We start from the raw sequence: 14,835 nt of genomic DNA, 5'->3' as shown, positions 1-14,835 counted from the left end.
GTGAGCAAAATAGGGTAGCACATCAGTTGGCCTTGTATAGTCGTACGGAATTTACTACTGCTGTATGACTAGGAAGAAGCCCTCCTTGTATCGAGGATTTGGTGCCTCTTGATTGTAACCCTATGCACATGGAATAAAACTCTCTTTCTATCGCAAAAAAATATATATGTTGGGGCTACTAAATTAAAAAAGGAAGGATTTGATTTCTGACTAAACGGATGAGGACGTCATGGTAATTAATAAAAATATTATACTTAAATGCCATTAAAAAGGATTATACTTAAATGAAACCAGTTGGAGATTATGCCCGACAAAGAAAATATGAACACGGCTAAATTGCAACGTATTTTCTATGTTCATTTTGTGGGAAGATGTTGCATTGCAGCATGTTTTTCATAGCGAATCCGATATTGTGGACATTATGCTTGGATAAAATATCAATTTTTTCCATTGCAACTCACGGCTTATGTGCTAGTATAAATAAAACTCTTTGTTGGCGTCGAGTTAGCTCGTACAGTATGTTCAAGCGGGCCAAGCTGAAAAACCGAGGCTGCTCCTGGGCCGAGATCTGCACCAGAAAAGCAGCAAATAAACCCACGGGAAAAACTCCGACGGAAATTGAGAAACCCTAGCGATGCTCCAGATACGCCTGAGCAAGATCGGCTCGTCGGACTCCGGGGCCGCGGCCTCTGGCGCGGCGGCTGGGGCGTCCGGTGGCGCCCCGGCGAAGTCCGCCGCCACGGCGGCTGGCGGTGCCCCGGAGTCGGTGACTGTGGCTTGCCCCGACCACCTGGTCATCGCGGACCTCGCCGTGGCGAAGAGCCTCGGCGCCGTTACAAACTCCGCCATCGCCGCGACGCGCGCCATCGGCCGTCGCTCTCGCCGGCCCCTCGGCGAACGCGTCCACATCTGCTCCCGCTGCGAGTTCCCCATCGCCATTTACGGCCGCCTCGTATGGAATCCTCAATCCCAGCATCTTCCCCCGTCTATGCCTTCACTACTTCACGTACTAAAGTCTAGATTTTATGTAGCACATATAACACCATCTAATTATATATCACTCAGGAGGAGTTAATTGCTATTGTAATCCTTGTTTGGAATAAATAGTCAAGTGCATCAGGCCGATGTAGAATTTCTGCAATGTCGCTAATCTCGCTGTTTAAGGATTTTAGGTGTCTGAGAGCCCAAGGCTAGTAAAACTATTGATATTGAGCAAACAGAAATAAAAAATACCCGTGGGAATTTGCAGTGGTATATTTTAGGGGTGTGTTACAGCGACATATGTAACTGGAGTCAATATTATATCCTTCTGTTTGTGGTACATTTGTTTGCCAGAAAAAGGATGTAGGTTGTTTTGTTTAAGTGTCGAATAGGGGAGGCCTACGGTCCAGTTTTGAAGCTGTATTGAATGGAAGCAGTAATCGTATTTTATTCTGCTATACTATCGGTCGATATTAATATTTTTAGGGATTGCACATAATTTGCACATGGAATTTATATTAGTTTGATAATGTTGTGTTGTAGTAAATACTGAATCTAAATTACTCTATTGACGGCATGGGATGTTCATATTCACTTTATTCAGAGTTCCTGGCGTGGTTGGTGCTCTGATTTCTTAAGCTGAAAGTATTCCGGCTATCAAGCCTGTCTAGTTTTAGTACCACACAGTGCATAAGCAAGCGAAACCAATGATTGCATGCAATGCATTTCACAATCATCTATTCGTATGTCCCTAAACTAGCATGTAAATTTTACCAGTTACCAGCCTGAACTATATGTGGTCTATTTATTTTAGTTCTTTTGCTATTTTCCATAGTTGAATCGTTCGATCAATGACTTTCTTTAACTTTGTGCAGATTCCTTGCGAACATGCATTCTGTTTAGCCTGTGCAAGAAGTGATTCCAGCTGCTATCTGTAAGCATTCTCCTGAACTTTTTGTAACTTGGTTTTATCCCATTCTCACCTTTGTGGTATATCGAGTGACTTACTGATTCATGATAGCATAACTTGCATAACTCTGATGTATCTGCACCTGAAATAAGCTTGCTATGTGACATCTAAGTATCCACTGATTGAGCTTAAGGAGCTTCAGCTAAGTAGATCTCATGTTAGCATGCTTGTATTTTCAATTATGTGGTAATGCAGTGGAACTATAGTAACCTTCACCCAAATTGCTTGTGTTTCAGCTTGTTTCCTTTTATCTTTGCTAGTTGTTACTGTTAGCATCAATAGCTGCGAACATTAGTTAAGCAGTGATGTACATTGTTCTGTAACTTTCATGAGATAGTAAACTAGCAATTGTAGTTTTCCCCCGTTGACATTGTACTTAAGAGGGGCAAATGTTGCTGCTTATTAATTACTGCTATGTTGTTCGACTAGTTTGGTCTTAGACATGTCATTTTGAAACTTATATATTTGCTTATATCCGCAGTTGTGATGAGCGCATTCAGAAGATTCAGACTGTGAAAATGATGGAAGGGATTTTTATCTGCGCTGCACCTATGTGCCTCAAGTCTTTCCTTAAGAAAGCGGAATTTATGACTCATGTACCTGAAGCTCATGCAAATCTCCTCCAAACTAACACGGAGAAGGAAGAACATAATGAACCAGATGCTCCTAACATCTCCCGTGCTTCTGGAGGAGATGCTCAAAGGCAATCTCAAATGCCTGAGATATCTACCGCACGTGCTCCTCCAAGGCGGGGTGTTTCACCCACTTCCAGTTCTCACATGCAAGAGCGTGAAGACCGATCTCGGTATCACCAGTCCAGGGAGAGGGAGCACACCCCACTAAGGCCCCCTATGCTAAGCAAACCGCCATCATTCCATGGTCGCCACTATCCACCAGGTGATACTCAGTCCGAAAACAACACACCTCAAGGATTTGACCGTCCCTACAGCTGGGCTCATGATGGTACACCTGGTGCAACTCCACTTCGCCAAGAACCTGACCATGGTACTCAAGACAAGCAGCAAGTGATGCCTAATTCGCCTTTCATGTTCTCTCCAATGCATCCTCATCAGCAAAACTTCATGATGCACATGAATATGAATCAGCCTTTAATCTCCAACGCATCATTCAGCTACCCTGTCCAACAAGATGGGAATCCGCAGTACTTCAGTGCTCCGTTCCAGATGCAACTGCAAGATGCCGGATCAGATCAAGGTTCAGCGTCGGTGCCTGAGGGGCTTCAGCGCCCATGGGGCATGGGGTTGATGGGCAATCCATCTCAGGGAGGTGGCGGCATGGCCTTCATGCCAGCTGGTTTCGGGATGATGCCAGACAGCTCGATGAATCCAGGCATGCAAGGTAGGGATTTCCAAGGCCAAGCTGACCGTGGCGACGGAAGGGGCGTCCAAGAACAGTTGCCTATGGTGATGCAAATGCAGATGTCGCTCCCCCCACCTCCCCCTACACAACCCCCGTCCGCTGGACAGCAGTCTTTCAACAGAAGTTGATGAGTTTTTTGCGTGCCAATTTTATGGCTGCTGCCAAAATCGTGCTGTACTGCGTTGGGAAATTGCAATTTTGCCACCTTGGCATGTAACTGATGAGCACTCGATGGCAGCCTATGTTGTGCTAAAAACGATGCAATTTAATCTGAGTTGTCATATGCTGTTTGTGAATTGTTTTTTTTAGAACTTTTTGTGAACTGTTTGGTGTTACAAAATGCATGCAGCCCACTGTTGGGCTGCCCAGTTTTTTATGTCTGATGCTTGGCATTTCTATTTGCCATCCTTTTGGTTTTTATTATATTTTAGGGTGTTTTTGTTATGAACCAGAACTACTAACACCCACAAATAAGTGTCTCAAATTTAGTTGTACTACACTTATTTTGGGATGGAGGGAGTACAAGTGAATGAAAACTGAATACGAACAAGTGAATGAAAACTGAATACAACCGCAATTTCTTGTTAAAATGTCATTTATGAACGTAAAGGTTTGGCCCCTAAAAGTAAAAGTAGAGAAGAGAGTATTGCATCCGCACAAGGCTATGTTCGTCGAGTAAGAATTTATGAATGCAAAGGTGCAAAACAGAAAAGAACAGTGGCTGAAACGCAAAATCTCAAAAAGGTTTCTGTAATGAGTATATCCCTCTAAGCTTCTATCTGCGTAAAGATATGGCCGTCAAGTAAGGGAAAAATTATGAACGTAAAGGAGCCAAACCGTACAGGGGTAAAAATGTAAAATCTTAAAAAGATGAAGGGGCCACAAACACAACGGTACAGATGTGAAAGCGCTAAATCTCGAAAGGCCAAACACGGTAGCACAGGGTCATAAGTGTGAAGTCTCGAAAAACAAAAAGGCCAAGCAGAAAAGTACAGGGGTCAAAGCGCAAAATCTCAAAAAAAATTGGACCATTTCTCGATTTGTGCGTGTCATCCTTGCGCAGGGGCCACGCTAATCTTCTCTGTATCGTTCCAATTTTATCGGATGTCCCCGAAGGGACGGGACAGATCACACGCCTCGACTTATAAACTGGTGTGCGTGTAGCTCGGCAAGCGATGTGGGACTAAACGCTGGCACCGCTTCCCTCCCGCAGCCCTCCCATGGGCTGTCCGATTAAATACCAACGGACCAGATCCAAGGCCGCGCTGACGTCCTCTGTCCAGCACGATTTTGCTGGGGATCTTCTGCGGCTGCCGACACCGCGTGCCCTTGTGGGTTTTCTCTAGCCGTCTCACTGTGACTTGGAGACCGGACTGCCGTGAAAAAGGTGCAAGTACGTTTGCCGCAAAAAAGGGTACAAGTACGTTCTCATGAAACTCGTATTCTACGTATACTTATTTCTGTATAAAGTGTTCATCTGACCGTGCTCATACCAGCAGTTTTTATACGCTTTCTATCACGTAACACCCACATACGATGTGTACAACAGCAGTTACCTCTGCAAGACAACAGTAAAATTCACCAAGTTTCTCAACAACAACAACAACAAAAGGAACTTGAAGGACATGCTGTAATCCGTGTGTAAACTTGTTGCATGTATACACATGATTTGAAGATTACCACGCAGCAGGCGCGGTGATTAGCCATCCTAAAATCTTTGATATATCATTATCAGATATAAAGACAAGGTAAGATCTTCTTCATACTTTTTTTCACTGTATGCACTGTCAACATAGATGCAGAGCTGAAGGTGTCATATACAGTTGTTCATTGGTCCACAGAGTCGGAGAGGCAAGTAGCGAAAAAATATATATCAAGCTTTGGTTTCCTATATGCTACCACTCTGCTGCAGCAGCTGCTCTTCAGCCAGTTAACCTCAAACTGGATGTTGCGTATCTCTATCGGAAAATGACATGCATTTTGCCCTACTTGTATCTACTTCCCGTATGTTTCTTCTGTCGTCGTAGCTGTTAATCCTACGCCACTACGTATTTCATGTACAAAAGGAAAAGGGTGAAATTTCTGCATTTCTGCTTGGCGTCTTGAAGATATCCTGAAGGAGGAGGCTCAGCTCCCGTGCTGATCTCCCAACATTGCCTTCTCGCCTACAAGATGATGTGTCATTTCGGTCCTTTATACATTACTAATAAGATCTCCAGATTTTCGGTAACGCCTAGTTTTTGAATTGAAAGAGAGGGGCTTACCTTGTCAGGGAGATGAGACTTGCATTTATCTCTTCCAGCTCTTGAAAGCATGAACTGCAGCGTTCCAACCTAGCAACATGGCACAAATGGAACAAACACATGATATTATACATGTAAAGCAGGATCACCCTAGATGAGATGGAGGGATGGGCAAAATACCGGTGCTCTGCTTCGAGGTCTACACCAACTGGTGGAGCAGACGACAAAGTTGAAAATATTGATGCACTGAAGCTTTTGACAAGCTTAAGGATCGTCGCCAAGGCAACGTTCAAATGTCTGCGGGCGTACATGACAACAAACACTTGTATTAGCCCAAATACTACCATCACATTATCTGTGACTTTTCAATTTTCATACTACTAAAACTGTATGAACTATGAAGACTTTTTTTAATAACAGTCGAAGGGCAGTAAAAGACCGCAGTACGGAACACGGCAATGGCTATCAGTAAACCTTATCCAGTGTACAATAGGAAGGTAAAAGGCAAATTATAATACCCTGAATGAATAAATAAGATGAAATACCTGTCATATCCGCTTTCAAGAAGATTGGAGGCGAGAGGTAAAACAGAAGTGCAAACGTCTAGTGTAATATACTTGGTACTCTTTTCCATAATAAGAACATTAATTATATCAGCAGTAACCTACAAGACAGATAGAGCAAGACATCAGCCATTGCATAGAATGAGACTACAGTAATAGGGGTATGGTAGGAAGTACACACAGCATGATCCGACATTCTTCGCATAGCACTGACAGAGCCCTTGATATCATTATTTTGCCAACAGCGGTACACAAGCTGCAAATATCACATGGAAATTACCATTACTCAATATATGCACCATAATCATGTCTCCCGAATAATAGCAGTAAATGTTATTGCTGATTCTATTTTCCTTCAATACCTCTAGTTTTGTCAGCCGCAACTTCACGCCATGAATGAATTCTTGATGGTTTTGCATTAGGTCAGCTATAAGATCGTCATCATTAGCCGATGCAATGCGTTCTCCAGCAAATGAAGATTGTCTCTACAGAAGTAGAAAATATAGAGTTGGGTTTGTAGGCATCCCAAATAACATAACTTAAAGTTTCGGAAGTAATGTATACCAAGCCATCTGACGTTGGTGCGTACTCGCTTCTCTGGTAACTCGCACATAAATGTCCTGTTCCTCCTGACAAAGAGCATGATGATAACCCTAGGAGGATAAAATATTCAAATCAAATAATATCATACCAATTCAGCGGAGCACTTACGATTTTGCATTATGCTGCTCTCACTTGATTCCACCAGTTGACTCGATCCAAACACTACTGTTCTGTTAACATTCACAAATTGTGGATTCCTTCCAACTGCTGATTTTGTTTCTTCGAAACCACAAACATCATACCAGTCATCAACTTTGTTAGACTGAACACTTTCAGTGCACAATGGCCCAAAACAGTTAATGTCCCCATCACTTGATGTTTCTCTTATAAATTTCCTTTGTGGAGTTTTTGAAGTAATTGGCTTTGACTGAAATACACAACGATGAACATCTTTGTCATGATCCACAGCCAGATGTCCTTTTAGTAATTGTTCAGGCTTTATGGCAGCAGCGGCAGCTTCACTGAGACTGGAACCAGCATCCACTTTAGAAACATGCCTTGGGACAACACCAGGCATGAAAGTGGATCCTTCACTACTACATGCAAATATATTGGACCTAGGTATATATGTGGGAGCAGCAGAAGCCTGTGAGTTACCAGCGATCATTCTGGCACTTGTTGAGAGATCCACTTTGAAGCGAACATTAGCTATGTGTCTCTTCTGGTGGTCAGTAGAATTTGGCTTCAATCTAACCCTAGGAGAAAGAAGAGGTGCAGATTCAGCTCTTGTCAGCCGAAGATTATTTATTCCAGGTGCTTTTGATAATCTCTTCCTCACTGCAGAAGAAGCTGGTACAGAAGCTTCTTTCGACGCGGACATCGGGCGCTTAAGCAATGTACTGGATGTTTCATTGGCTTCTGTTAAAAACACAAAATACAGGTAGTGTTGGGGTGAAAATCTTAACTAAAAGAGAACAGGCGAAGATTAGGAAATGAAATGTTATTCACTTATTCATGAGATAATAATAACTCCTTACGGATACCTGGTCTTCTGGAAATCGATAAACTTCCCAGCATTGATGATATGGTATTATCAGCTTGTAATGGCCCATTACCAGTTCCATTCCAAAATGCTTCCGCACTACCGACAGTGTATGGATCAAATTTCTGAAGTTTAGGATTAATACCATATCAGAACTGCTCATATGCTAACATAATAAATTTTATAGAATCATACCATCAAGTCCACAACCCATATTCCCACACAACTTTGGTTATATGAGCAACCAAGAAGTTTTCCCTCTTGTACATTTAGATCTGCTAATGTTGACCAGCCAACATCAACTGCATCATGACATATGATAGGTTCCCATGAAAGAACCTGCAAGCAAAAGGATAACATGCAAATGATTTTGTTATGACATCATTTGTTCCAAGCTTGAAATGAGGAATTTGACATTTTACTAGAGTATCTACCTTCAAGCTTTCATGTAATCCACAAAAAAGTGCTTTGCCATCACTGTTGAATGTCATAGAACGAACTACGCTAGCCTGAAAATTCGGAAGCTTGCGATAAGTATTGACTACAGCACTTACAGATAGTTAATTTGGTCATTATCAAGAATCCCCATCCACCCATAGGGAAACTATATACAATACGAATAACAGAGTAGCTGTGGTCAGAATCTGTACCGGCATATAGTATTCCCGACAATTCTGCACGAAGCTGAAAAATTAGTTAAATCCAGGATGAAAACAAGATAAATGGATACTAAAATTACTTATAGTTCAAGTACAGAAGATTAAACAAAAGAGTGGGTATGCACCATCAGGCTTACCAACTGAAAGTTATAAAAGAGTTCAAATATGCATACACAAGAAACTTGCTCTAAAAACAAACCAAGAAACTTGAAATTAACAAATGATTATAAACAACTAAAGGCTCATGTTACGTGGCTCACAATTTCAGGTACAGTACAACATTTGGTCCGACATACTAATTTATGAATCATGGTCAGCATTACTTGGTACTATTTCATGACTCTGGGTACAAATACATGAAATCAATGCTTAATGCTGTTCTGACGTGTTCCCTTGGGTCCTTGTAACGGGTCAGATTTAGGCATAAGTACAAAGGACAAACACAATTCATAGTGATTGAACTTAGTTTGAAATTAAATTACATCAAAGCCAAGAGTATAATCAAATGCAGCTTGAGAAAAGTTGTAAATTTTTATTAGGACATAATTTTATTGGATGGCTGCATAATGATAGTGTTTATAGAACTACATTATTTCACAATACACAAAGATAGCATGAACTGGGAGACACAAATGTAGAGCCTGAGCTTTCTGAATCATCAATTAGGAGATATTATACCTCCGGTCCAGAAGATCCAATCAACTCAAAAGTCTCAAGGTCCCAAAATTTAACAGTTTTATCAGCTGAACCTGCAGAAGTTTTTGGAAAGAACAGAAAGCAAAAGTTACAACTAACCAAGTCTAAGATGATGTATAATTAATTTTGGAGGAAAATGTTATCTGGGAACATATCTTATATTCTTGTACAGGTTTTACAGTAATATGGTCATCCATCTAACCTGTGGCCAGTAAGAACTCGTGGGGGTGAAAATCTAAACAGTTAATTGGGCCTTCATGAAGCCTAAAGTCATGCAAGAGCTTTCCAGCTGTCAAATCCCAGATCTAGCAAGATATTTCCCAAAAATAATCAGTGACCGAAGAAATATAAGATATTTTTTCGCTAGGGCATGTGTTTATTCATCTTGTTAATATTAGTTATGTTATGAGCATATATGACAACTTTATAGGTTGGACCAATCAGCAGATTCCCCGAAATTTTTTCTGTGGTACAGCTTAATAGGTTAATTTTTTTCGTATTTACTAGACATGTTCAAACTCTTACCTTCACAGAACTATCAGCCCCACCAGAAACGATCCACCGACCATCAGGAGTGAATCTAAGCACATCAATCCTCCCGGTATGACCCTGGTATGTGTGAATGCATCTCTTCTTCCGCATGTCCCATATTTTCATGTTTGTATCTGAAGACTCAGACGCAAAAAATTCTCCAAAAGGGTGGGAATCAAGAGAGGCGCAATTTGATCTATGCCCAGTGAAAGTTCGAACAACTGCGGCAATAAAATCAGATATAGTTACAAGATATAATTACAGTTGATCTTTTTGCTTCAAATACAGCCAAGCGTTATGAAGACTGGTTCACACCTTTTGCTTCCTCGATATCCCATATTTTTATTGTTCCGGTTGCTGCTCCGGCACCTATCATAACCTCAGAGGAATCAAAGCTCAGTGACTCAACTGGACTTGTGTGGCCTGAGAGGCTCTGCAAAAGCGTAGTGACACTCACTTGTAATTGTAAGTGCATAAGCAACCACCTAAATGGCTACCAACCAAAAATTCAATGACATAGTGTTAGAGTACGTAATGGGCCTAATGAGCCCGTTAGTCTTAGGGTTAATTAGAGATAAGGGTCGCTTGCTTAGGGGTCAAGTAAGCCTTGCTTGGGAGTCAAGTAAACCTCTCTATATAAAGAGAGGAGATGTATCAATCTAATCAAGCAAGAATTAAGAAGGAAATCCCTTCCCTCTTGCCCGGCCGTGGGTAGAAAGGCCCCCGGCCGGCCCTCTCACGCCTCCTTCTAGCAGCGCCATAACAATTTGGTATCAGCTAGCTTCGGTTCGATCATGTCTTTACCACCGCCAAGCCCGTCTCTTCAGCTGCCGGTCACCTCGTCGCCTCCGGCGACCACCACGACCGTCGCCCCGCTCCTGCCCGCGCCGGGATCCTCCGTCGCGCCCGCCCCCGCCGTCCTCACCCCGGAGGTGTTCGGGGTGCTGCGGGACCTAACCCAGGCGGTCCAGGAGATCCACATGTTCTTGGTCGGGTCCTACGGGACGCCCCCGGCTGCGCCGCCGTGGCTGCCGTGGCAGCCGCCGCACCTGGCGGCCTTCGCCATGCTCGCCGGGCCGCTGCAACTGCCATCCATCGCCACCACCGCCCAGCCCTGGCTGCAGTGGCAGCCGCCGCTCCTAGCGGCCTCCGCCGCGCCCGGCGCTTTGCCGCAGCAGCCGCTGCCGCTGCCCGGCGCGACACCGCAGCAGCCGCTGCAGCTGCAGCAGCCATCGCCGGTCAGCTCCGCCGCCCAGTATGGGATGCCCTACGACGGGACTGCGACGACCTTGTTCCCATCAGCGCCACCGCCATCCCAGGGCGTCCACATCCAGCAGATCAAGTCCCTGCCGCCGCCGTCACCGCTTCCGTCTTGGATCGCTACCCGCCACGTGTCGGCGGCGGTGAGGCTGCAGGCTGCTGCGCGCGGCCTCCTAGCGCGTCGGCGTGTGCGGGAGATGCGTGGTCTGCAGCTGCCGCTCCTCCAAGTTGCCCTTCGCTGTGCAAAGGACCTTGATCTCGTCCGCTGCGTCGGGGATCTTGGGCATGCGGTTTCCCCCACGGGCGGCGGGTATGCTATTTTCCCCGTGGGCAGCGACCTCAAAGTCTGTGACATCGGCGGTTGGGTGGGCACACCTCTCCTCGACATTCTCCATCGCAAGCCCTCCATTCTTCCATGTGCAGTGCAGACCAACAGCCATACACATGCACTCCTTTTGTCCAGGTGGTGTCCATGGGATCCAGGTGGTTGTACACGTGCACATCCAAAATAAAGTGTCCCAGTCTATTTCAGGTTGAGAGTAATAACACAAGCCGAGATGTAAAAGGCTTGTTTTTAGGTGTTAGGTTTGTGTTGCGTCGAGTCATGGTTATAAGTTGGTTAGGCTGCAGCTCGAGGGCAAGCTGCATGTCCAGGTGGGGTGTAGTGTTAGAGTACGTAATGGGCCTAATGAGCCCGTTAGTCTTAGGGTTAATTAGAGATAAGGGTCGCTTGCTTAGGGGTCAAGTAAGCCTTGCTTGGGAGTCAAGTAAACCTCTCTATATAAAGAGAGGAGATGTATCAATCTAATCAAGCAAGAATTAAGAAGGAAATCCCTTCCCTCTTGCCCGGCCGTGGGTAGAAAGGCCCCCGGCCGGCCCTCTCACGCCTCCTTCTAGCAGCGCCATAACAATTTGGTATCAGCTAGCTTCGGTTCGATCATGTCTTTACCACCGCCAAGCCCGTCTCTTCCGCTGCCGGTCACCTCGTCGCCTCCGGCGACCACCACGACCGTCGCCCCGCTCCTGCCCGCGCCGGGATCCTCCGTCGCGCCCGCCCCCGCCGTCCTCACCCCGGAGGTGTTCGGGGTGCTGCGGGACCTAACCCAGGCGGTCCAGGAGATCCACATGTTCTTGGTCGGGTCCTACGGGACGCCCCCGGCTGCGCCGCCGTGGCTGCCGTGGCAGCCGCCGCACCTGGCGGCCTTCGCCATGCTCGCCGGGCCGCTGCAACTGCCATCCATCGCCACCACCGCCCAGCCCTGGCTGCAGTGGCAGCCGCCGCTCCTAGCGGCCTCCGCCGCGCCCGGCGCTTTGCCGCAGCAGCCGCTGCCGCTGCCCGGCGCGACACCGCAGCAGCCGCTGCAGCTGCAGCAGCCATCGCCGGTCAGCTCCGCCGCCCAGTATGGGATGCCCTACGACGGGACTGCGACGACCTTGTTCCCATCAGCGCCACCGCCATCCCAGGGCGTCCACATCCAGCAGATCAAGTCCCTGCCGCCGCCGTCACCGCTTCCGTCTTGGATCGCTACCCGCCACGTGTCGGCGGCGGTGAGGCTGCAGGCTGCTGCGCGCGGCCTCCTAGCGCGTCGGCGTGTGCGGGAGATGCGTGGTCTGCAGCTGCCGCTCCTCCAAGTTGCCCTTCGCTGTGCAAAGGACCTTGATCTCGTCCGCTGCGTCGGGGATCTTGGGCATGCGGTTTCCCCCACGGGCGGCGGGTATGCTATTTTCCCCGTGGGCAGCGACCTCAAAGTCTGTGACATCGGCGGTTGGGTGGGCACACCTCTCCTCGACATTCTCCATCGCAAGCCCTCCATTCTTCCATGTGCAGTGCAGACCAACAGCCATACACATGCACTCCTTTTGTCCAGGTGGTGTCCACGGGATCCAGGTGGTTGTACACGTGCACATCCAAAATAAAGTGTCCCAGTCTATTTCAGGTTGAGAGTAATAACACAAGCCGAGATGTAAAAGGCTTGTTTTTAGGTGTTAGGTTTGTGTTGCGTCGAGTCATGGTTATAAGTTGGTTAGGCTGCAGCTCGAGGGCAAGCTGCATGTCCAGGTGGGGTGTAGTGTTAGAGTACGTAATGGGCCTAATGAGCCCGTTAGTCTTAGGGTTAATTAGAGATAAGGGTCGCTTGCTTAGGGGTCAAGTAAGCCTTGCTTGGGAGTCAAGTAAACCTCTCTATATAAAGAGAGGAGATGTATCAATCTAATCAAGCAAGAATTAAGAAGGAAATCCCTTCCCTCTTGCCCGGCCGTGGGTAGAAAGGCCCCCGGCCGGCCCTCTCACGCCTCCTTCTAGCAGCGCCATAACACATAGAAAGTGATGAAACTCCCCATATAACATTACCAGGACAGCGCTAGGTTTCCCTACAGCCCAAAGATTGACCTTCTGATCCTCCCCACCAGTGATGAAAGTTCTTAATGTTCGCTTCCCAAACTTGGCACAAGTGACATCCGAAGCATGCGCAACAAACTCCTCTGGGCATTGTCAAGGAAACATAAACTGTTGTAGCCTGATATAAATCCATGAGGTCAGGCTAAATGTTTATGTCAGAGTTCACTCTCTGGTATTGTTTTGGAATACACATTCCCACTAGGTACATAGTCAACTAAAGCCCAGAGCAAAATAGTTGTGCGGTCATGCCATCAATTAGAAATTTAGAATTATTCTGCACTTCATTATCAACATCGAACAGGTAATAACACCATATTGTGAGTGGAACTAGGTTCGTTTCAGTAATTCTACATCAATGCTATCCTAAATGAGTCTAACAAAACGAAATCTGAAGATTCAGTATTGAGCTTCACAACTTCCACAAAGTAGTTGTCAGGAGTTCAGACCCAACAACATGATCATATTTGCTGCAATATCTGCAGTGACAAAAGCAATGGTAAATTACATAACACAAGGGGCAAATTTCCTAACAAGGATTGAATTTCTTTTGGAATTACACTTACAAACAAACTTTCTTTTAAGGAGCCTCACAAACAAACTGTTGAGCACACATTCTCTCGAATTAAAATTGAACACAAAAAATGTAATTTAATGTTCAGCAGAAAACGGTATTGTTTCATGTAAATTTTTCTTTGGTCATATTAGTCCTCAATTTCAAGAGGACATTTCACTAAACTTACACGCCCATTCACACAGTTGCAAAATCACACCCAAAAAAATTGTCCGTTGCTCCGTGTTACATTAGTTCGTTGGAACCAACTCAGCTCAATCACAAACTAAGAAGGCCAACATGAACCCAAGAACAGCTCAAGATGCAAAAGGTAGGTTCCTGGAATCAATTGTAATCGCTGCACGCGAGCCCAACCCAACCAAAACCTAACTGCACCGATCCAAGCAATTCGGCTCAAAACACCCCGATTCGAGATTCCCAGACCGATAATAGATCATTCACGGAGCAAGAAGTAGGATACGGAGCTTGTACGCGCGCTTGGTGGCCATCCGTGACAGCAGCAGTCATCAAAAGCTTGAATTATTTTTTTACTCGCTGCGGCGGCCCGGCGGCGGCGGCGGCGGCGGCGACGGCGGAGAGAAGATTTCAAACTGCGTGTCAGAATCGATCCCTTATTATATGCCGTTTCTCGACTGGTGCTACAAATCTGCCCGATTTTGTAGAAACAAACTAGTAAGAGGGAGAGAGAGGGGCGAGGGGAAAAGCAACTCCAAAGAGCACAGCAGAGTATTTCTTGGTTATTGTAAAAAAAATGGTATTTCTTGTTTTTCAGAGAGTTTTTCTTGTTCTTTTTACCGGTCAATGTCCAAGCCGTGATGATAAAAAATAAGCTATGACGTTTCCATTTTCAAATTATGTCAATTTTTCCCCTCAAAAAAGATTATGTCAATTTTATTTTTCATAAATTGAAGAACCTTATTGTTATTGATTAATTATAATGAACAAATGCTCTTAGAAGGTTCAAAAGGGACGAAGGTGTTGCCAAATACCGTCGCGTT

General features: G+C 45.5%; 2 protein-coding genes and 1 non-coding gene across 4 annotated transcripts; 1 reads left to right on the top strand and 2 right to left on the bottom strand.

The window, feature by feature from the left end:
* Positions 1-540: 540 nt before the first annotated feature.
* LOC123122346 (E3 ubiquitin-protein ligase HAKAI homolog) lies at positions 541-3,627 on the top strand. The gene is made up of 3 exons (XM_044542536.1): positions 541-952; positions 1,857-1,915; positions 2,433-3,627. Exons 1-3 carry the CDS (start codon positions 635-637, stop codon positions 3,457-3,459), a joined length of 1,404 nt encoding a protein of 467 aa, XP_044398471.1. The 5' UTR covers positions 541-634; the 3' UTR covers positions 3,460-3,627.
* A 721-nt stretch (positions 3,628-4,348) lies between these two features.
* On the bottom strand, positions 4,349-4,451 carry LOC123150742 (U6 spliceosomal RNA). The gene has a single exon (XR_006475328.1). It is a non-coding gene; the product is annotated as a U6 spliceosomal RNA (small nuclear RNA).
* A 618-nt stretch (positions 4,452-5,069) lies between these two features.
* LOC123122330 (katanin p80 WD40 repeat-containing subunit B1 homolog KTN80.4) lies at positions 5,070-14,560 on the bottom strand. 2 transcript variants are annotated; one of them, XM_044542520.1, is made up of 18 exons: positions 14,298-14,560; positions 13,219-13,349; positions 9,924-10,041; positions 9,603-9,829; positions 9,280-9,382; positions 9,060-9,130; positions 8,373-8,396; positions 8,157-8,231; positions 7,918-8,061; positions 7,724-7,847; positions 6,849-7,598; positions 6,702-6,766; positions 6,500-6,622; positions 6,319-6,393; positions 6,120-6,238; positions 5,755-5,871; positions 5,596-5,664; positions 5,070-5,496 (listed from the first exon to the last, which is right to left on the bottom strand). In XM_044542520.1, exons 1-18 carry the CDS (start codon positions 14,323-14,325, stop codon positions 5,385-5,387), a joined length of 2,475 nt encoding a protein of 824 aa, XP_044398455.1. In that variant the 5' UTR covers positions 14,326-14,560; the 3' UTR covers positions 5,070-5,384. The 2 variants fall into 2 exon arrangements, with proteins under 2 accessions (XP_044398455.1, XP_044398461.1); XM_044542526.1 differs by having other exon boundaries at positions 6,702-6,757.
* Positions 14,561-14,835: the final 275 nt, after the last annotated feature.

Source organism: Triticum aestivum, chromosome 1B (assembly GCF_018294505.1).
Source record: "Triticum aestivum cultivar Chinese Spring chromosome 1B, IWGSC CS RefSeq v2.1, whole genome shotgun sequence".
NCBI lineage: Eukaryota > Viridiplantae > Streptophyta > Magnoliopsida > Poales > Poaceae > Triticum > Triticum aestivum.
This window is presented reverse-complemented; position numbering and strand designations above follow the sequence as displayed.

Bases quoted from the DNA above. Each gene is read 5' to 3' on its own strand.
- LOC123122330 (XM_044542520.1), bottom strand. From the start codon at position 14,325: ATGGCCACCAAGCGCGCGTACAAGCTCC. The intron at 8,397-9,059 runs GTATAATATCTC...AGCTTCGTGCAG, and splicing joins TTGGATCTTCTGGACCGGAG to AATTGTCGGGAATACTATAT. The intron at 7,848-7,917 runs GTATGATTCTAT...CCTAAACTTCAG, and splicing joins TATGGGTTGTGGACTTGATG to AAATTTGATCCATACACTGT.
- LOC123122346 (XM_044542536.1), top strand. From the start codon at position 635: ATGCTCCAGATACGCCTGAGCAAGATCGGCTCGTCGGACTCCGGGGCC. The intron at 953-1,856 runs GTATGGAATCCT...AACTTTGTGCAG, and splicing joins TCGCCATTTACGGCCGCCTC to ATTCCTTGCGAACATGCATT. The intron at 1,916-2,432 runs GTAAGCATTCTC...TTATATCCGCAG, and splicing joins AGTGATTCCAGCTGCTATCT to TTGTGATGAGCGCATTCAGA.